Here is a 22873-nt window from a genome sequence, read left to right as displayed (position 1 = left end):
CTCAGGTGATCCTCTTGCCTCGGCCTCCCAAAGTCTTGGGATTACAGGCGTGAGCCCCTGCACCCGGCCTAGATTCTTACTATTACTACTACAACTACGACTACTGTTTATTCTTCCCCAAGCAAAATATGCCTGCTTGGTGTCTTTTCACCTTAGAAGGGTCATTTCAGATGAATGGTGCTGATGAGTGTGATGAGTGTGTTTACTCACCAACCCCCACCACACACACCCCAGAGAGCATTGCACTGCCACAGGCATTTCAGAAAACACAGCCTCAAAGGCCACAAAAATGAGGCACTGATGGTGGGAGCACTGGACATCATTGTCTGTAGGTGATAACAGAAGAGTGGGAGGGAGATTGGTGAGCCAGGGGTCTTCGTTGATGATTCTTTGCCACCTGGATCTCCTGTGAATACAGTGGGACACAGGCAGGTGGCCTCACCTTACACTGCGCATTCTGTTACCTGACTTTGTACTTGGGATTATTCTTGTCCAGGAAGTCATGTAGAGTTGATATCTGTGGTCACAGCTAATCTTCCACCTTTGACTGAACACTTCCTGGGGCATGGGATCTATCCCAGGCATAGGGCACATAAAAAGCTGCTGGCTTTTGACCTTGGCCAGAGACTGTAACAGAGATGAGAATGGCGATGAGAATGGAGATGGTATTGGGGTTGGGGATGGGATGGAAACAGAAATGAGAATTGAGTTGGAGATGGGGATAGAGATGTGGTAGAGATAAGTGTGGGGACAGGAATAGAAGTGGTGATAGGAATGGAGATGGGATAGAGATGGGGGAGGAGATGGAGTTGAAGTTGGTCGTGAGATGGACACAGAAATGAGGAGAGAATAGGGGATGGAGATTGAGGATGGGGAGGGATGGAAATGGAGCTGAATGTGAGGATAGAGACAGAGATCAGAATGGAGATGGAGTGGAGGTGGGGATAGAAATGGGAATGGAGATGAGGATGGGGAAGGGGATGTGGATGGGGATGGGATGGAGATAGAGATAGAGATGGAGATGGGCATGGGGTAAAGATAAGAATAGGGAAGGAGATTGAGATTGAGATGGGGAGGAGATTGAGATGTGGATGGGGATAAAGATTGGGGAGGAAATGGAGATGGGTATGGGGTTGGGGACGGGGGTAGATGTGGGTTTGGAGATGAAGATGGGGTTGGGGATGGTGATAAAAACAGGGCAGGAGATGGAGATGAAGATGGAGTGGGGATGAGGGTGGAAATGGGGATAAAGATAAGGAAGGAGATGAAGATGGAGATGGGGATGGGGATATGGATGAGTTGGGGAAAGGGATGGGGATGAGGATGAGGGTAGGAATGGGGATGGAGATGGGAACAGAGATGAGGGATGAGGTGGGGATGGGGATGGGAATGGAGATGGGGTATGAGGTGGGGATGGGGATGGGAATGAGGTGGAGGAGGAGGTGGAGGGGGGAGTGGGGTGGGAATAGGAATATAATAGGGGAAGCCTAAGTGAAGGAAGGCTGCAGACTCTGAGGCTCTGAAATTGGCTTTTATTGGGCTATGCGGGCAGGAATGCCGTACTTGGTCAAGAGAAGGGAAAAAGAAAAGAAGAGGGAGATGCTAATAGTGACGTGAAGGGTGAAGCATCTGTCAGGAGCCAGGGACTCCTGGATGGAGACGGCTCCCTGACTGCCGGCACTCAGAGCCCTCCACCAGAAGACAGGAGGTGAGATGCAGAGTGACATTTTCCTAGGACTCATTGATGGGAGTATATTGATGGGGAGAGTGTGGGAAGCCTGAGCTGTCCGTGCTGATGTTAACAGCTCCGCTGTGTCATCGTCCATGCAACTAAAATCTGTTATTGTCTTATGAGCTTGATTAACTGTACATATTGCTAATATAACGAGGGATGGAAACACAGCTCCAATCAGGGTCTGTGTGGGTGGTGCGTGTGACTTAGGTGCAGATCTCCAGAGTGTGTGTGTGTGTGTGTGTGTGTGTGTGTGAATATTTGGGGCGGTGGAGGGTATAAGCGCCATGCTGTGCAAAGAACCCTAGCCAGGATTTGGAAGGCTAGGGGCCATTCGAGGCTCTGCCATTGACTTAGGGTATGACTGTAGCCAAACCTGTGCCTGTCTCTGATCTCAGTTTGCTTACTTATAAAATGGAAAGTCTAGAACAGAGTTGTCCAAGAGAAACATAATGTAAACTACATATGTCACTGTAAGTTTTCTAATAACCACATTAAGATAAGTTTAAAAAAGAAAAGGTGAAATTAATTCTAGTAATATATTTATTAAACCCAATATATCCAAAATATTATCATGTCAATATGTTATCAATATATCTTATGCTCTTCTTTAAAAAATTAAGACTTCAGTTTTACACTTACAGCACATGTGAACTTGAACAAACCACATTTCAGGTGCTCCCCAGCCACATGGGGTGAGTGGCTGCTCTATGGGACAGCCCAAATCTAGGGCATTTTCTGATCTCCTCACTAAACTGTGAATGCCCCAAAGGTACGACAATGTTTTATTCTCCCAGTCTTTAGCAAGGAGGCTCAAATAAGAATGTTCGTAAATCACACTGACAATAAGCACAGCTAATATGTATTGGGTGCACTTTCAAAACACTTTGCAGGCACTACATTACTGAATCTTCACAAGTACCTTATAATTCCATTTTTCAGATGAGGAAACCAGGCTCAGAGAGGTTAAGTAACTTGCCCAAGTTCACACAGCCAGTAAGTGGTACAGCTGATCTTTGAAATCTGGCTAGTCTGATCTAGAGCCCACCTCCTTAGACATTGTCCTATACTACCTCCCTTATTTATAGTCATAGAAATAATTAAAATTGCTACCCTGCATTGCAGTTAACTTACATATGCCATCACATTTACTCTTCAAAGCAAGCCTCTAAGAAGCCAGGCATAGTGGCTCATACCTGTAATCCCAACACTTTGGGAGGCTAAGTTGGGAGGATTGCTTGAGGCCAGGAATTCAAGACCAGCTTGGACAATATAGCAAGACCCTAACTCTACAAAACATAAAAAAACAAACAAACAAACAAACAAAAACAGGCGTGGTGGCACACACCTGTGGTCCCAGCTACTTGAGAGGCTGAGGCAGGACAATTGATCACTTGAGCCCAGGAGGTCAAGGCTGCCACGAGCCATGATTGTGCCACTTCACTCCAGCCTGGGTAACAGAGTGAGACCCTGCCTCAAAAAACACACAAAAAAAAAAAGAAAAAGGAAAGAAAGAAAGAGAGAGAGAGAAAGAGAAAAAGAAAGGAGAGAGAGAGAGAGAGAAAGAAAGGAAGGAAGGAAGGGAAGGGAAGGAAGGAAGGGAAGGAAGGAAGGAAGGGAAGGAAGGAAGGAAGGAAGGAAAGAAGGAAGGAAGGAAGGAAGGAAGGAAGGAAGGAAGGAAGGCAATCCTCTCCTCTCAGGAAGGTTCTAGGTGTCTGATCTCTGCTCAGTGAAGATAAGAAAGAATGAATGAGTGACTTTAAAGGAGTTGCCTGCCTGGTTCTGAGCCTCTAGAATTCTTGGAGTGTATCCTGATACCTATTCACCTGCCATCACGAGCCATGCCAGAGTTTTATGCTACACTCTAACTGCAGAGGTCACTGATCTTTGGGGTAAATGAGTAACTAGAGCCACCCACAGCATCATTTCCTGATGGAATTGGATTATAAGGCATCCATGGAAGGTAAGTGAATGTTCCTGGTGGTTCAAATGTGTACTTACATCTAAAGGCACCCATAGATATAAGCTCCCTTTTTCTTCCCAAAGGTCGAGGTGGCTCAGCTTCATGTCAGAGGCTGGGCTCTGGAGTCAGACTGCCTGAGTTCAAATCCTGGCTCTTCCTCATACTGGCACTGTGAGTGAGTCTGAGCAAGTTGTTTCACCTCTTAAGTTTCCCCATCTGTAAAATGGGAATAAATAAACCCAGCTTGTAGACTGATGGTGAAGACAGAAAGAATGCACACACGTTAAGAACTCAGAACAGGTCCTGATTCCTAAGAGTTAGCCATTGTGGGTTCTCGTGTGGGATCCAGGTTTTCGATTGAGTTTTGGAAAGGTTAGATTGCAGAATCTGCAGTTTCTAGGTAATTGACGTGTTCTGGTGTATTTTTCACTTCTCGGAATTCCTATCCCACTTGCCATCTGTTTTATGCGATCTTACGCTTAATTACAATTCTCCATCTATTGTTCTCCCATTGTTTTCTGTGTGCTCTGCTTCTCTTTCTGACTGCATGGGTTGGCTCCCTGAATGAATGAATGACTCATACCTGATTTCATTTCACTAGACCTTGAAATAGAGTTGCCCGTGTGTCTGTCGCCCCCACCCGACTGCGAACTTTGCAATGCTTCACCTGTTTCATCATTGGACACCTCCTGGCAGCACCTGGCATCATTCCCGGCACCTAGTAGGTGTCAGGAAATGTTTGTCGAATTTAATTAAACTTAACTAGAGTGAAAACCCCCTGCAGGAAGGAAAGGCCCGTACCTCTTTATTTTCTCTGCTTCCCTCCCTGCGCATGGCCCAAGGCTGGGTAAATCAGAATTGACAGCTTTTCCCAAGCGAGGCTCTAAGATTCTGGCTCCTGTCCTGCTGATTATGAGGAGGTTAGGGAAATAATAGCAGAAATCACAATAATAGCAAATTCCTACCATATGCTAAGCCTTTTCATATGCATTAGCTGGTTTTGTCCTGCAAAAATGTCTGCCAAGTATTAATATTATTCCCATTTAGCAAATTGGGGGACTGAGGCTCACAGTTTTAGTGACTTGCCCAAGCACGTGGAGGTGGTGGTGACGGAGCTGGGATTCAGACCCAAGTGTGCCTGATGGCCCAGTCCCTGCCCTTTGCAATGCCCCGCGGTGTCTGGGAGCAAGGGTTTTGACAAACCAGCCAGGGGCAGTGGGTGAGGAGAGAAGAGAGGTTGAGTGGGTGGGAGGGCTGGCCAACAAAAATAAGCCAACTTCCAGAAAGGACGGAAGGAAAGACTCCTGGCCACAGATAGCTGTCCAGCTGCCCCCATCTGAGTGTATGGTACCATCCTCCCTAGCTGACATTCCCGCTCTGTTTTCAGTCTCTTCCAAATGCAAGTCAGACGATGTCACTGCTGTCACTAAAAACCTTCCGTGGCTCCCCATCGCTCTCAGGATAAAGAAGAAAAACCCATAACCTATGCTTTAAAGACAAATCAGCCCTCTGGGGGATAGGGCAGAGGAAGCGGGGGAAAGGCCCCAAAGTATAGCAGTTGCTGTTTTTTGTAATGTGAAGATACTCACTGTGACAAGTTAGAAACAGTTAACCGCTGGTTCATAAAATTCCTGAAATTGTCACAATCTGCTCCAGCATGCCAGTTCAAGTCATAATCCCCCTGACAGCACGCCACATGCTCTGTGCCCTGCCCATATGCCCAGCCCCGCTGGGCACCACATTCCCCCTGGCCTGCCCCACTGTCTCCTGGCCAACCTACTGCCGGGCCCTGGCACAAAAATAATCCAGGCATGGTGGCACACACCTGTGGTCCCAGCTACTTGAGAGGCTGGGAATCTCAGGGCTTGTTAAAACTCAAGGTGTTAAAACTCAAAGCTCCTTCTACCTGCCACGCTGTCTCCCACCCACTCTTGTGACCTCAGATCACAGCAGCAATGTGGCTGCTTCAGTACCGTCTGCCTGGAACTCCCAGGCTTGGGCAGAGTCCCTTCAACACACTGATGCCTCCGGGGATCTGATGCACTTCACGCTTTGATCTGTGCCATCTCTTGATTCCTGTGTGTCTTCTACACTAAACTGTAAGCTCCAGGAGGGGAGGGCTCTTGTCTATATTCCCAGCAAGAACGTCTTCCTCACTGTAGTGGATGCCAACGGCACCCCCTGAAGTTTGGCAACACCTGCCCTCCCCCACCCCCGGCACCCAGCGTGGACCTGGCCCATCTTAGGTCATCAGTGAACTCTTCCTGAATCTCCCAGTTGAGCCCTTGTCTTCCTGTGCTTCCTTTTGGGGCAGCTCCTCCCACCTCCATTGAAGTAGTGACTGCTGACACACCAGCCCCCTTCAGCCGCTACCAAGCCCAGAACTTCACGCTGGTCTGCATCGTGTCTGGAGGAAAACCAGCGCCCATGGTGAGTACCCCTGGAGTGCCCAGCTCCTTCCTATCTGCCAGACTACCCTGCTTCGAGGCTGGTCCAGCTGCAGGTGTCTCTACTGTACCTGGAAAGGGAGTGGTTGGCCAGGGCTGACTCTGTCCCCATCTGCCTTGGTCTGATCCCGTTTACCCATTGGACTGGCCCAGGCATCCATGTGCCCCTGTTGCTACCCGTCTCCCCATGCTGAGAACCCCCACTCCTCCTGGAGACAGAGTCCTAGAACTTCACAGCAGGAGCAGCCTTTCGGGGAGCCCAGGACACAGCATGCCTGACCCCAGTTATTGAGTCCCACGGAGAAAAATGAAAGGAGGCCCTGAGAGGAAAAGGGGCTTGTCCCAAGTCACCATGGCACTCCTGACAGAGCTGGGTCTCAAGTCCATGTCTCAAGCTCCAGGTTCACTGGCATTCCCAGGAGCCCACGCGATCGGCAGGAAGCCCATCTGAAAGGAGGTACAGGATGGAAGGGAGAGAAGGAAGGGAGAAAGGGAGGGAAGAGAGACGAAATTCCTTTTTGACCAACTTATTAGACCCAACGTAGTTTCTTTGATATTTGTCAGTGCAGTTCATGAATTTTTTATGACCTCTTGAAGCGGGTGGGGTAGGAGGTGCAGCGTCCACAGAGCTGGGGTCCTGGCCCTGCTGTACTCACTGAACAACCATGAGCAGGGAATGCCCCCTCCCCACTTCTGCCTCTGTTTCTGCAAGGAAGTTTAGGGGGCTGGACAGTATTTGTTTTTCAGCTTTTTTAGTAGCATCAGGACCCTTTTGGTCTAAATGATATACAGGGAAGCCTCATATATATGACATTTAAAAGTGAAGAGAGGCCAAGTCACTCTCATTGCACCTGAAGCACCTCTTTAGAACCCGTAGGCTTCCATGAAACCCGTTTGGAGAAACTTCGGGCTACGTACCCTTTCAATTTTGACATTTTATAATACTTTGGGTCTTGAGCCTATGAGTTTCATACAGTACTAGGATTTAGCAAGGTGTGGAGCTAGAGCAATGGGTACATAGGATTACAGTTCAAGACGGGAGCCAAATGGTTCCCCTCATTCCAGACCCAGTTATCTCCCAGGCATGGTCCAATGGTGCGGCCTTGGGAATCTAGGCCAGCCCTGCCTTGGGACCTGGGGCAGCGTGGTAAATGGGTCTGTAGAGGTCCAGGACAGGGCGGTAAGCAGGTGCACAGAGACACAGGTGGGACAGCCGGCAAGGGCACAGGGATGCAGAGATACAGGTGAGGCAGTGGGCAGGGATGCAGAGGCACAGGTGGGGCAGTGGACAGAGGTGCAGAGACACAGGTGGGGTGGTGGGTAGAGGTGCAGAGACACAGGTGTGGCACTGGGAAGGGGCACAGAGACACAGATGGGGCAGTGGGCAGAGGTGCAGAGACACAGGTGGGATTATGGGCAAGGGCACAGAGACACAGGTGGGGTGGTGGGCAGAGGAGTAGAGACACAGGTGGGGTGGTGGGCAGAGGTGCAGAGACACAGGTGGGATTGTGGGCAGGGGAACAGAGACAAGCCTCAGTCCCTAGGAAGTTGACCCAAAAAGGTAGCTTCAAAGCCAGTTGCTGAAAGCAGGACATAACCCCAGATTTTCCCCTTTGGAGGCCACAGAGAGGTCCATTCTCCCTAAAATCAGGAAAGCTGTTTTTTTCTCACAAAGAAAAAGTTCTTTCCTGAAAGGCACAAAGAAAGGCTTTTCACAGCCCAGGGGCTGCATGAAGACCCCTCCCACCCAGCCTGTCTGCCTGCCCCGACATTTGCAACACGGCAATAAAATATTCAGATATAGACATGCAAAAGAACCTCATCTCCCCAGATCCCAGGCATCTTATGTTTGCCTGAGACATCAGAACTTTAAAGTAATTCTTTGATATAAATTACAAATCTGCATTTAAAGCACTTTTCAAAAAGAAAAAAGAAAAGAAGAAAATAAATGGGGGAAAAAAAACCAACGCAGGCTATCATGTGCATAAGAGATTCTTTGTTGGCGTTACAAACTCCGACAAAAATCCTACATTTCATACCCCCATCCCCTCCCACCTCCTTCACCCCCCTGCAGCCCCTCCCTCCACACACTTTCCTTCCGCTCCCCCACCTGTGTCCCAGAGAGCTGCATCCCACTCTTCCCTCTCCTGCCCCCCTATCGATTTATTTATCTGATTTATTAAAAATACTCCCAATCCCCTCAGGCCTCTGGGCACATGTACCAAAACAAAAAGACAGCAAATTAAATTAAATGCTGCCTCTCGAAACTTGAGTTCCCCATTAGCAGAGAAAGCGAGGAGATGTTTGCTCTCACCTCATCCCCGCACCTAGCTTCCTCCCACACGTGCACCCGTTTTCTGCCTTCCATCTCCAAAACGCACACGCACAGAGATTCTTTCTTCCCTCATCCTCTCCCAACACCTCACTTAATCTCTGGTGCCTTCCATTTTTCCCTCATCCCCATGCCCTCCCTGAGTGGGCATGGACCACACCCTTGGACCCCAAGTGGCTGCCACGGTGTAGGCCAAAGTCCCCGTTTCCCACGTGGTTCCACTGACGCATCCAACAGCCCCATGAAGCAGGTGTCTTATTCTTCTCTTGACAACTGAGGAAACTGAGGCTCAAAAAAACCTCACCAGTTGGTAAATGATGCGATTGGGCTAAGCCTCTGCCCCAAGGGCCTGCATGTGTTCCCATTGTACCACACTGGCTCATAGTTCTTGGGGGTGTTGAAGGGAAAGGAGTGGGGTGAGGGCTACTGTCTAGACTACTACGCTCTGGAATAGCTGGCATCCTGTGCCCAGTTCATCGGAGAGCCCATTGGGAGGTTGAAGTTAGTAGTACAAAATCATTTTTCCACACCCTCCTTGCAATGGCAGGTTTATTTCAAACGAGATGGGGAACCAATCGACGCAGTGCCCCTATCAGAGCCACCAGCTGCGAGCTCCGGCCCCCTCCAGGACAGCAGGCCCTTCCGCAGCCTTCTGCACCGTGACCTGGATGACACCAAGATGCAGAAATCACTGTCCCTCCTGGACGCCGAGAACCGGGGTGGGCGACCCTACACGGAGCGCCCCTCCCATGGCCTGACCCCAGATCCCAACATCCTCCTCCAGCCAACCACAGAGAACATACCAGAGACGGTCGTGAGCCGTGAGTTCCCTCGCTGGGTCCACAGCGCTGAGCCCACCTACTTCCTGCGCCACAGCCGCACCCCGAGCAGCGACGGCACTGTGGAAGTACGTGCCCTGCTCACCTGGACCCTCAACCCACAGATCGACAACGAGGCCCTCTTCAGCTGCGAGGTCAAGCACCCAGCTCTGTCGATGCCCATGCAGGCAGAGGTCACACTGGGTAAGACTTGGTGGGGGCCCTTCTGTAGAGCCCTTGCAGACCTGGGTGTGGTGAGAGCCTTGGAATAGGGTTTCTGGGCTGAGGACAGCCATGGAGAGGGGGAGGAGATGGAGAAAACTGGAGTCAGGATGAGCACAAATGGTAGAGTCAGGTTCTTAGCGAGGTTTGCTGAGCTGGATTGGAGAAGATAGGAGGTGCCCACAGGCCAAGGTAGTTTGCTGGGTTGAGCCAAGAACATGAGAGGTCAGAAGAGTTTTCTGGATAGGGTCAGGGACACAGGAGATCAGGGGAGGTCAGCAGAGTTGCTGGATTAGGTCAGGAACGTGGGAGGTCTGGGAGGTCTTCTGGAAGGGTCAGAAACAAGAGATTGAGGAGATTTGCTGGGTTGGGTCAGGAACATGAGAGGTTGGGGAAGAGCAAGGGAGTCGCTGGGCTGGGTCAGCAATATGAGAGGTCAGGGAGTTTGCACAGTCCAGATAAAAAAGATGGAAAGTCAGAGAAATATGCTGGATTGGTGTTAAAAACAGGGGAGGTTTTCTAGGTCAAAAGTGGAACCAGGACGTTTGCTGGGTAAATAAAGAATACACAAGAGTCGGATTTCTTCAGGAAGGTTGCTGAGTCAAGTCAGAAGCATAAAAGGTCAGTGTGAAGACCGGGGAGGCCAAGATTTTTCCAGTCAGCCTCAGTAACACAAGAGATCAGGGGACATTTGTCAGGTCAAGGAGAGGAACCTCGAGGTCATGGCATGCTCAGGGGAGTTTTCTACATCACAGGTGGGAACATGGGAGGTGACAGGGAGATTTTCTGGATTGCATATGAGCCCAGTGGGCTCAGAGGACAGTTGCTGCATAAGGGTTGCTAACCTGGGAGGTTGTAGGCTTGCTGGATCAGGTTCAGGAATTCTGAAAGTTATAGGAAGTTTTGCCAGGTTGGGGTCAGGAACACATAGGACGTGGAAGAATATCACTCCGTCTTACACTTTTAAGTACAATGAAAACCCTGTCATCTGTGGGTATGTGGGAGGCAGGCAAAGAGGACACTGGCTGCCCAGAGCCAGCTCAGCCCAAGAACCCAATCCCTGTCCATGATCTGCTCCTCTCCCCACAGAGCACCAACCCAGGGATCCCCAAAGCTGTTGCCTGGTAACTCACTCCCTTCCCCTTATACTTCTCCTCCCTGCTGACTCAGGGCAGGGAAAGGGGAGATGTGGAATCTTCACTGCTGGAAATATACAAGACTCATCTCCAGTTGTTTGTATGGACTGGGTGGGCAAGGGCAGGGGATGGGCACGATGACCTGTACTTGTCCTTTCCCCTATGTCCTTTGAACCTTGATCTTCAGCCCCCAGCAGCTCCTCCCTGAGTCCAAGATGCCTGGGCTCATACTCCAAAACTCCTGTAGTGTTCAGGGGCTGCCTGGAGCAGTCCACAGCCTCTAACCCAGGCCCCTCATGACTGAGAGCAGTAACTGACAAGAATTGGGGCTGCAGCTTGTGTCAGGTGTTCTAGAGAGCTTCTGTTTCAGCTGGACCACCAGAAAACCCAACACCTCCTCAGTATCAAATACCAAAGAAAAGGATTTCTTGTATGGATAGTATGTACTATGTGCCAGGAACATCTGCAAGGATTCTCATCCAATTCTCACAAGCACAAGTTGGCTGTGTAGTCCCATTTTACGTATGAGCAAAACTGAGGCTCAAGTTGGTAGAGTCCTTTGCCAAGTCATTAACTTTGTATGTAGCAGCGTTGAAATTTCAAGCCAAGTTTATTGGTGCCTTCTTCACTCACTACCATGCCAACCACTGAACTCACCAGCCCCAAGACTGGTTATGGGACTGGTTCCCTGAAGACCCATTACAATGGCCCTTTGATTTTCTCTCTTTTTTCTTTCTTTTTTTTTTTTTTTTGACGGAGTCTAGCTCTGTCGCACCCAGGCTGGAGTGCAGTGGGTGATCTCGGCTCACTGCAACCTAAGCCTCCGAGGTTCAAGCGATTCTCCTGCCTCAGTCTCTCAAGTAGCTGATATTACAGGTGCCTATCACCACATCTGGCTATTTTTTTTTTTTTTTGTATTTTTAATAGAGACGGGGTTTCACCATATTGGCCAGGCTGGTCTCAAACTCCCAACCTCAGGTGATCCACCTGCCTCAGCCTCTAAAGTGCTGGGGTTACAGGTGTGAGCCACTGCACCCAGCAGCCCTTTGATTTTCACAGGCCACCTGCCCATACAGAAACTAACAATAAAGGCTAACATTTAGTGAGCACCTACTATATGCCACAGGCTGTGGCTTCTCTTATATTAACCCAGTGAGATGGGCACCATTATTATCCCATATCACAGAGGAGGAAGCTGAGGCTCAGGGAGGTTAAGTTGCCCTAGGTGAGTGGGGGAGAATTCAAAGGCTCCAGAGTCTGCTCTAAGCCTCTCACTCTGCCTCGTCACGGCATCCCTCTGTCATAGGTGCCCACTTCCTGGGTACTCTTTGTTCATCATTCCATGAAAATATCACAAGCAGGGCCAGGCACAGTGGCTCACGCCTGTAATCCTAACACTTTGGGAGGCCAAGGCGGGTGGATCATGAGGTCAGGAGTTCAAGACTAGCCTGGCTAACGTGGTGAAACCCCATCTCTACTAAAAAAAAAAAAAAAAAATACAAAAATTAGCCGGGATTGGTGGCGTGTGCCTATAATCCCAGCTACTCAGGAGGCTGAGACAGGAGAATCACTTGAACCCAGGAGGCAGAGGCTGCAGTGAACCGAGATTGCACCACTGCACTCCAGCCTAGGTGACAGAGTGAGACTTCATCTCAAAAAAAAGGGAGGGGGAAGATATTACAAGCATCACTTAAGGCCAGGCCCTGTGCTAAGTGCTGGGATCTTCTCAACCCAGAGCCTGCTCCGACCCCTCTCTTGGTCCTCCCACCTTGCCAGCCCTTCACTCCTCTGTCTGGACCCTCCATCTTTCCACGGCCTCTTCCTCCCCCGACAGAGCAGCCTCCACCCTTCACCTGGTTGCTTCATTTATGAAAGCCCCCTCCTGCCCCTCTTGTGGAAGCTCTGGCTTCCAGCGGGGTGGCACCCTTGCCCCACCCCACCAAGAATAAGGACGAGAAAGACGAAAGGCCAGATACAGACTTCAAGGCAGCTGGTGAAAAGTGAGCTTGTAGCTGACATCTCCTAGTGATGGGAGGGGGCGTGCCCCTGCTGGCCTGTGTGACCCCTGTCAACAGCACCCCAAACCACATTGAAGCACTTTCCTGCTCTGTCCTGGATCCCAGGCACTCCCTTTAACTGGAGCTGCCTCTGTGGGCACCCCCACTCCCCATCATCAGAGCAAGGGAAAGAAGGGCCCACTCATAAGCAGTGGGCCTGGACAGGCAGGTCTGCACACACCCGGGGATTTGGGGCATGGGGGACGCAGCAGGGCCACCAAGATGAAGGGCCCTAATTGGGTGGGTGAGTAAAGAGACACCTGGGCTGACTTCCGAGCCTCCCTCGACTGCTGAGTGAGAACTCAGACTTCTTAACCTCTCTGAGTCTCAGTTTTCTGACCTGATGAAGGGGGAGAATAGTAACTGCACAAATGTTTTGAGCACCTACTCAGAGCCAGGCTCTCTGCAAGATGCTTTCCTCACCAGGTCTCCTTTAAACCTGCAGTGAACCTGTGAGGCTGCTGAGAGTTGCTATCATATTATTCCCATCTGAGAGGTGAGGGACTCGGGTTTAGAGTAACCTTTCTTAGGTCAGCCAGCCAAGGCTGTCTGGCCCCAGAGCCCACGTTCTTAACCACTGTGCTCTACAGCCCACCTGTCAGGGCTGTGGTGAGGCATCACTGAGCCAGGGGGTGTGACCAGTGGAGTGTGCCATGAGCCAAAGGGTCGTGAATGTATGCACCTTGCACCATCAGGGCACCCTGCACTCTGGGTGAGACAGTGGGATGGGTTAGATGACCTCAGAGCACAAAATCCAATCATTCAACAAGGATTTTGAAGATCAGGCCAATGAGGGTGGGGCGTGTCTCCCTGCAATGAGCCTTCGCTCCTCCTCTTCCCTTGCAGGGATGCCCTCCCCAGCTGAAATGCCACCCCTCCGGGAAGACTTCTCTGACCCTCCCCCAACCCTTCGAGCTGTTTGTGCCCCTTCTGAGTTCTTGTCTCACCAGATTTGTACCTTTCTTGTGATCTGGACCACAGATGCCTGAGCGTCCTGGCACCCATCTCACTAAATGGCAACCATGTCCTTCCCACTGATCAAACCAGAAGCCTTGCAGCCCCTCACCTTTTCCACTCTTTCCTCCTATCCACATGCAAACCATCATTAAGCCCTGGCAGCTCGACTTCAGAATATATCCCAAATCTGCCACTTCTCATGGTCTCCTTTCCGAATACCCAACCCAAGCACCATCAGTTCAAGCCTGGGTTATTAGAGTAGCCTTCAAACTGGTTGTTCGGCTTCTGCTTTCGCCCTATCCTATTTCCCACCCCGATTGATCTACTTAAAATATAAATCAGATCATGACACCCACCCAAAACCTTCCTGTTGTAGACAAATAGATTGATAAAACAGGATAGAGTCCAGAAATAGACCCACATACACAGAGTTCATTGATTTTTGCCAAAGACCCCCAAGGCTGTTCAATCAGGAAAGAGAAGTTCTCTTAACAAATGACCCTGAAACAAATGAATAGGCATAAGGAAAAATTGAACCTGGGCCCCTACCTCACACACACACAAAAATTAATTTGAAATGAATCATAGATTTAAATGTAAAAGTCAGCATCGTGAAGCCTCTAGAACAAAACGTAGCCTTTGTGATATTGGTGTAGCAAAGGTTTCTTAAAGTGGTCACAAAAACTAAATAAACACTAAATGATAAATTGAAATTTGGTAAATTGGACTTAATCAAAAATTAAATCTTCTGCTCTTACAAAGATATCCTCGAGAAAATTGAAAGGCAAACTATAGAATGAGAGAAAATACTCTCAATACATATATCTGACAAAGCACTTGTAACCAGAATATATAAAGAACTATGACAAATCAATAATGTAAGACTACCCAATTTTTTAAAAATGAAAATATACAAATGGCTAATTAACATGTAGAAACGTACACTACATTATTAGTTATTAGAGAAATGAATATTCCAACCTCAATGAGACACAATTTCACATCTATTATACTGGCTAAAATTTTAAAAACTGACAATACCAGATGTTGACAAGAATGTAGAACAACCAGAAATCTCATGCTTTGCTGCCTAGAGAATAAAATGGTACTACTACTTTGAAAAACTGGCAGTTTCTTACAAAGATAAAAACATTTCTGCTCTTATGACCCAACAATTTCACTCCTAGGTATTTACCCAAGAGAAATGAAAACATATGTCCACAGCAGCTTTATTCATGACAACAGTAACAACAACAGAACTGTAAATAATCTAAATGTCCATAATTAGAAAAATGAATTAACAAATTTTTAGTATATTCATATAACAAAATAGTTTTTATCAATACAAATGAATGAACTCATGATACCTGCATTAGCATGGATGGAGCTCAAAAACATGTTGATCAGGCTGGGCACGGTGGCTCACACTTGCAATCTCAGAACTTTCGGAGGCCGAGGCAGGTGGATCACTTGAGGCCAGGAGTTTGAGACCAGCCTGGCCAACATGGTGAAACCTCTGCTCTACTGAAAATACAAAAATTAGCTGGGTATGGTAGCTCATGCCTGTAGGCCCAACTACTTGGGAGGCTGAGGCAAGAGAATCCCTTGAACCTGGGAGGTGGAGGTTGCAGTGAGCCGAGATCGCGCCACTGCACTCCAGCCTAGGCGATAGAGTAAGACTCCGTTTCAAAAAAAAAATGTTGATCAAAAGAAGCCAGATGACAGAATACTCACTGTATGAGTCCATTTATATGAAATTCTAGAACAAAAAATAAATATCCATTGATAGAAATGGGAACAGTGTTGGCCTATGAAGAATGGAAATTGACTGGAAAGAGGCCTCTGCTCAAGTCCTCTACTCAGAGGGTCCTTCCTTGAACACTCTATCTAAAGCAGCCTCTTCCTCCTGCTTCCTTCCACCCCTTCTCTTGCTTTGTTTTCTTACATAACTCATTTCCACCTACAAGTATATTCTATATTTGCTTATTGTCTGAATCGCCCACAAGGTAGGAATTGAGATTTGTTTTTAGATGTAATGGCAGTCAGGTGAACTGGCTTGAAAAATTCATTCTTCATATATTTTTTAACTGTGATAAAATTTACATATTGGGAAATGCAAGTCCTTCAGTGCACAATTTGACAGATTTTAATAAATGTGAATGCTGGTGTAACCACCACCCCAATCAAACTCTGGGCATTCCCATCACCCTCTAGAATTTAAATGGCACGTGGGCAGGGTCTTTATCTGTCTAGTTCACAGAGTACAGGGCTCAGAACAACCCCAACATAGTTCTTAATAAACAACTGTTTAATAGTTAATTAATTAATGCTTTTCTAGGTTGTTGAGAAGATTAAGTAAGGCAGTGCATACAAAGTGCTTATACTGACAGGCAGAGGAAATATTCAGGAAATATAAGCTACTGTTATTATTCATCATAGTATCCCCAACAGTGACCGGGGATAGTGACCACCACAAATTAGGTGTACAATAAAGAATTAGATGGATAGAGCAAATGAATAAATGGATGGGTAAGCAAATTGGTAGGTTTATGGGTAGGCATGTGGATGGATTGTTAGATGTTTGAATAGATGAATGAATAAAATGAATTCTTGGATGGATGGATGGATGGATGGATGGATGTTTTGATGGATGGATGGATATTTGGATGGATATTTGGAGGGATGGATGAATGGATGGATGTTTGGATGGATGGATGGATGGATGGTTGGATGGATGGATGTTTGGATGGTGGATGGATGGATGGATGGATGAGTGTTTAGATGGATGAATGTTTGGATGGATGGATGAATGGATGTTTGGACAGATGTTTGGAGGGATGGATGAATAGATGGATGTTTGGATGGATGGAAGAATGGATGTTAGGTAGATGTTTGGAGGGATGGATGAATAGATGGATGTTTGGATGGATGGATATTTGGATGGATGGATGGATGGATGGATGAGTGGGTGAATGGGTGAGTGAGTGTCTTAGAAAGCATCCAGAATTCCTAGGGGAAACCTAGAGGAGCTTTTCCTTGAGATTCCACAGTACTATCCTTGCATCAGGATGCTCAGGAGAGGTAAGGAAGGCAACTTATATGTCCAGGATCTTTTTCATTCCCTGAGCAGATAGACACCACTTTACATTTCACATTGCAGTCTTATCTCCCTCCTCCGTTGTCATTTTCAGAGTATTTCCTCAAGCAGGGTGGTAGCCTATTCTCCCCATTTACAAGTTAGAAAACTGAAGCCCAACAAGTTGAAATGACTCATCCAAGTCATGCAGCCAGAAAGTAGAGGGCTAGGTGTCAATCCTGGGTCTCTGGACTCCTGCTCTTTCTCTATGTCCAGGGCTTGAGAGGCAGGAAAGTCCGGAGACTAAGAGCATTCCTTTCGGGCACTCTCAGCCATTGTGGTCTAGAAGCAGGCAAGTGGGGCCAGGTTTCGATTGTCTGGAGCTGCTAATGGGCCAGGCTCTGAGTGTCAGGAGCCTGAGGGTGGAAGAAGTGAGGAGGCTGACAGCAGCTGGCTTGGCTTCCGGAAGCAACATCTCAACACAGCAGTAAAGGAGGGAGTCAGGGACCATCTGCTGCAAACGCACTTGTCTAGTGGCAGCTGCCAAGATAGAGCTTGAAAGCAGCGAGGGAGGACCAGACCCCTCTTCTGCCCACCCTCTGTGCCCCTCAGGATCAGATGCACACAGGAGCCCAGGAGCCGGGGTGCCCTGGGTGGAAGAACGCACCCATCTCTGCCCCACCTCCGCCCCGAGCTCTGAGCCTCCCTCTGAAGCCCTATGTGCCATCACGTCTTGTTACTGGTACTTCCTATAGTGTGACCTTGGACAAGCCGCTGCCCCCCTGGAGGGCCAGTTCTATGACCTGCACAATGGGTTTCGTGATAACCTGCCTCATAAGTACCAGAATGGTGTGACCGTTCTAAAATGCCTAAAATGGAGTCTAGCGCATGTTTGACACCGGAGAAAGGTTGGTTCCTTCTTCCCGTAGAACCAGCAGGCCCAGGCCCAGGCCTGAAGGAGTAAGGCAAGCCCTTTAGAAAGCAGGGCAGTGAGGAATCTAACCTAGAAGGGAAAGGTGTCTGCCCCTGCCCTCCAGGGCTCTAGTCTTCTCCGGGACCGGGATGCCCTTTAGCGCCCTCTCCTGGCTGCAGCCAACAATGCCACCCCAGCAGCACCTGAAGAACGTAAAGAGCCGCCAAGATTACCCAGGGCCAGACTGCCCTAGGCCTGGTTTCCCATCTGCAAATCGATGTCTACAGCACTTGAGAGTTCATTTTAAAACCCAGAAACTTACCTGGGCTCCCTGAGCCTTCATTTCCTTATGGCGACAATCTCAAAGGCTGGAAGGCTAAATATCATTATGCATATGGCACTTCACATAGGTCCCGGCTCTTAGGACTCGCTAAACAAATGTTAGCCATCAAACCTGCCACTGCCTGATGTTCCTAACGGCCCCGCGTGTTAGGCAAGGGGTATCATTGTTCCCATGGTGCACTTCGGAATGCGAAGGGGAGCCACTCATCCAAGGGTGCAAAGAACAGATTAGAACTCAGCCGCAGGTATCCCAGGCCAGTGGCCCTTCCACACGATTGGCTGGCAGATGCAGCTGTAGAACCAGCCCTTCCCTTCCCAGCGATTCCCTCCCCCTGGTGCAAGCCCTGCTCTTCCCACGGATGCTTCCCTAGACCCATGTGGCATTTCAGATGTCTTGCTCATGGTTTAATTAATAGTCCTTTGATTTCATTCTCAGAGAATGAAATTGGCAGTGCCTGGGAGACCACCCACATCTGCCAACTGCTCTGATTTCCGTTCTAAGAGCTTTGCGTCAGAAAGAGAGGTCCGGGGACCAGCAAGGAAAGGTGGGGGTAATCCCAGGGCAGCCCCAGGGCCTCAGGACAAAACTTTTCCACCCTTAGAAGATGTTTACACAGAGTAGCACAAAGCATAGAGTACCAAACAAAACCCTCACCCCTTCCTCTGGCCCTGGAAACTCAATGGGATCTGTCTTCCAACCCCCTTCCCTCCCTGACCTGCCTCTGTCCCATGCCCTGGCTGTTCCCTGTGCCTGGAATATGCCTCGTGAGCTTCACAGCTCAGCTTAAATGTCACCTCCTTGGAAGAGGCACCCTGACCACTATCTGAGGATGTCACCCACCAATTCTGAGCCCCCTCCCCTTGGTCTGGTGATCTGCATGGAGCACTGTAACTCTCATCCTGTTTTGCGTATGTGTTTGTTTGCTTATGAACTCACCCCTACTGAAGTGGGAGCTCCATGTCAGCAGGCACTGGGTCTTGTTCACCACCATATCCTCAGCTCTGCTCCAAATGGCTGGCTCCATAATTACTGTTGAGTGAGTGAGTGAATGAATGAATCTGGGGAAAAGAGTGCTGGAGACAGGGTCAGGAAACTGGCTCTGTGAGTGACCTTGGGTAAGCCTCTACATTATCCATGGAGCTCTGTTTCTCAGCTGAAATGAAGGGAACAGGCCCAATGATCCCGAGTGGCTCCTCCATCCCTGATATTCTCAGGTGTTGTTCAGAGGATAGCCATGCCCTTGGGCATCTTGGCTTTCAAGCTCAGAGATATAAAGGGACTGAATAAGAGGTGATAGAAGAAAGTGAGGAAGAGAGGCAGGGAGGCTGGGCACAAGGAAGGAGGTGGTCTTCCTTCCCACACCATGTCCACCTCTACCCAGAGGTTCTAGAAAAATCCCACTGGGAAGATTAACCTGTTAGAAAGAGCACTGACTCAGGAGTAGGAGACCCGCACTTTGATCTTGGCTCTCCCCAAGGTGTGACCTTTGGCAAATCACTTCATGACTCTCTGAGGCCCAGTTAACTCAACTGGACAATGGGGCTGATGACACCAGAAACGCACCTCCCAAGGGGGTAGCATGGGTGGGAGTTGGGGGTACCTCAAGTCTGGCTGCTGGCGCAGGCTGCTCCCCCTCAGCAGCCTAGTAGCACGTGCCCCAGGTAAGTTTCCCTCCCTGACCCCACTGTCCACTGGGCCTCTCTGATCTTGTCCCTCATGGCACTGGCTTGTACTTGCCTGTTGTTTGTCTTTCTTCCCCACTGATGTGTGAACCCCCCAAGGGCAGGAATCGTGTGCTATATACACCCTTGACTCCCCAGGTCCTAGAGAGCATCTGATTCATTGCATGGGCTTAGGGAATATGTCTGAATGAATGCAGCTGTGAATGAATGAACGAACGAATGAGCACACTGAGCTTCTCACAGAAGCAGCTGATCCCAAGGATGTTGATTGCTAGACTAGAACTTTCTCTTCTATGTACCCTGTCCCTCGTTTCCTTACTCTCTCTGATCTGGCCTTTCTCTCCCTACAGTTGCCCCCAAAGGACCCAAAATTGTGATGACGCCCAGCAGAGCCCGGGTAGGGGACACAGTGAGGATTCTGGTCCATGGGTTTCAGGTCAGCTTCTCTCTGAGCATCTGGGAGGGTGGTAGGAGGTGGTAGAGGCACCGACCCAGCACCAGCATTCCTGGCGGTCCTCTCTAACACCCTTCCCTCGATCCCCAGCCACATCCAGTGGGTTTCTGTTTCCCAATGTGTAATTGGGAGAATTGGCTCCCATGAGGAATGGCAAAGAGGTGCATACATGTTTCACACCATCTAGAACTCAGAGTAAACCTAGCTCTTCAATGAGACATTCTCTTAAGTCCCAGACTCCTCTCCTCCTGGAGTTCAGGGCAGCCACTCCTAACCCGTTGGATGAGAATGCTGTGCCAGCCCTGGCCAGGCATGCCCCTGACCCCTTGCTGCTCTGGCAGAATGGGCCCTCATGTGACCCAACTCTCCCCTGATCTGGCCAACAGAACGAAGTCTTCCCGGAGCCCATGTTCACGTGGACGCGGGTTGGGAGCCGCCTCCTGGATGGGAGCGCTGAGTTCGACGGGAAGGAGCTGGTGCTGGAGCGGGTTCCCGCCGAGCTCAATGGCTCCATGTATCGCTGCACTGCCCAGAACCCACTGGGCTCCACCGACACGCACACCCGGCTCATCGTGTTTGGTATGGCGCGCTCAACTGGGGACTGGGAGAACAACCACAGGGGCAGGTCCTGGGTGGGAGGTATCCCTAGGAGGAGGAAGCAGCAGGGGCCCAAAATTTTGGGCCTAAATCCCCTAAATTTGCCCTGAGAGGGTGCCCCACTGGGAGGCAGGGTTGCTCAGTGGTTACAACTCTAAGTCAGCTTCGGACTCAGAAAGAACCTTAGGCAAACTGCTTAACCTCTCTCACTTTCTCCATCTGCAAAATGGGGCTGATACTATCCAGCTCCCCTGCAGGTTGTGTGGCTGCACTGAGACAGTGCATGTGATACCTCACAGCAGGTGCTGGGTAAAGGGCCATTCCTTCCCTGAGCTCTGAATGCCATCCACCCTTTGGTTCTCTTTCTGTTTCTTTCTAACAGAAAACCCAAATATCCCAAGAGGAACAGAGGACTCCAATGGTAAGTCTCCACCCTCAGGATTTTTTGCTTAAAAGGGAGTGGCTTTTGAGGCACCAGAAAGCTCTGGTCCCCTAAACTTCCCATATGCATACCCTTGCCACTCCCTGACACCTTAGGCAGGTCTTTGCCCTCTAGTAGGGCAGAGTCAGGGTCCAAAGTGGGCAGAGGTGGGGACTGAGGCAATAAAAAGGGACTCAGCCTGCCAAAGCAGCCAGCTGAGATTTCCGGGGCCAACTCTGCCCCATCTCACCATCCATGGCATCTCTGGTCCTCTTAGCTCAGAGCTCGGTCTCACAGTCCATGGCATCTCTAGCTTTCTTAGCTCAGAGCTCGGCTGCCCTGACCTCAGAAGGGTGTATCCAGCCTCGACCGTGGGGCTGTGTTCTGAGACTCTGGACCACTCCATAGGGCGATTGGGAGCATCAATGGATGTCTCAGTGCAGGCCCTTTATACTGTCCTTCCTGGGATTCCCCCAACCTGCTCTAGCCTGAGAACCACCCCAAGGGGCCCAGACACTGCTCCCAGGCCTGCCACACCCGCTCCCTACATGAAGCCAATCTCACAGTTCACAGTGGAGGCTCCCACTCTTGGTCCTCAGTGCACCATCCTCATGGCCTCTAGGAAATCTGACCGCAGCCCAGCAGGCCTAGGTGTAGGGGAGGAGATCATGGACAGTTAGGTGGCCAGGTGGCAGAGCTGGGCTTCAAACCCAGTTTGTCCTGATGCTGAAATCCGGCGTCTTTGCTGGGGACCTGGAGGCTCTGCTGTTCTGGAACGGGGTTGGGTCTGCGGGCTCTGACCCTTTCCCTGCTTCTTGGCACAGGTTCCATTGGCCCCACTGGCGCCCGGCTCACCTTGGTGCTCGCCCTGACAGTGATTCTGGAGCTGACGTGAAGGCACCCGCCCCGGCCACTCCATCAGGCACTGACATCTCCGCGACCGGTTTTCATTTCTTTTCTAAACTATTTCCAGTCTTGTTCTTAGTCTCTTTCCGTCTGTGTCTTGGCTTCTTCAGTCGGTTTAATTAAAACAAACGGAACAATTTTCCCCACGTTGGTTTGTGGCTGTGCATTCTTTATCTGTTCAGTAGCAGCAACTGGGCCCCTCCTCCTGGCATTCAGCACTGGGACAGGCACTGAGAGGGGAATGGCAAGGGAGATGGAAGGCATGCTCTTCCCAAATGAACAGTGGACATGGGGCTCACTATCTCACTCAAGTCCCAGCATCCAGGTGTGGAATGTGGCCAGAGACTTGAGAAATCCAAATTCCTCAGGGCTAAGTATAATAGTCAGCTATTAACACAATAATGCTGCATAACAAACCAACCCAAACCTCAGTGGCATGCAACAACAAGCACTTGTAGTTATGTTCATGTTCAGGTTGAAGTGATTCAGCTGATCTAATCTGGGCTCAGCTGGGCAGCTGTGCTTCAGGCAGCAGGTCAACTGGGCTGGACTCCAAGCTGTGGGTTGGGTTCAGGCCTCCTCCATGGGTTGGTTTGCTCCATGGGTGTTTGTCTGGGGCCCACACTAAAGGAGAAGTGACTACCTGACATTTGATCCTCTTATGGTAGATCACCAAAGCTCAAGAAGAAATTCAAACCATTCAAGCATGTTTAAGTCCTCTGCCTGTGTCATGTCTATGAACACTCCTTTAGCCAAAGCAAGTCACATGGCCAAGGCTGACATCAGTCAAGGTCACATGTATGTCAGTGGTAGAGGT

General features: G+C 49.6%; 1 protein-coding gene across 1 annotated transcript in view; it reads left to right on the top strand.

Moving 5' to 3' along the window:
* IGSF21 (immunoglobin superfamily member 21) overlaps positions 1–22219 on the top strand; it is a 271337-nt gene extending 249118 nt beyond the window's left edge. Inside the window, exons 5-10 of the mRNA XM_024251582.2 lie at positions 6010–6125; positions 9022–9496; positions 20029–20114; positions 20519–20711; positions 21112–21150; positions 21975–22219. Of these exons, the coding sequence (XP_024107350.2) occupies positions 6010–6125; positions 9022–9496; positions 20029–20114; positions 20519–20711; positions 21112–21150; positions 21975–22045 (980 nt within the window). The 3' untranslated portion in view covers positions 22046–22219. The remainder of the gene's footprint in view (positions 1–6009; positions 6126–9021; positions 9497–20028; positions 20115–20518; positions 20712–21111; positions 21151–21974) is intronic.
* The last annotated feature ends 654 nt before the right edge of the window (positions 22220–22873 follow it).

Source organism: Pongo abelii, chromosome 1 (assembly GCF_028885655.2).
Source record: "Pongo abelii isolate AG06213 chromosome 1, NHGRI_mPonAbe1-v2.0_pri, whole genome shotgun sequence".
Lineage (NCBI taxonomy): Eukaryota > Metazoa > Chordata > Mammalia > Primates > Hominidae > Pongo > Pongo abelii.
Note: the sequence above shows the minus strand (reverse complement) of the source record. Positions and strands in the feature narration are given on the sequence as shown.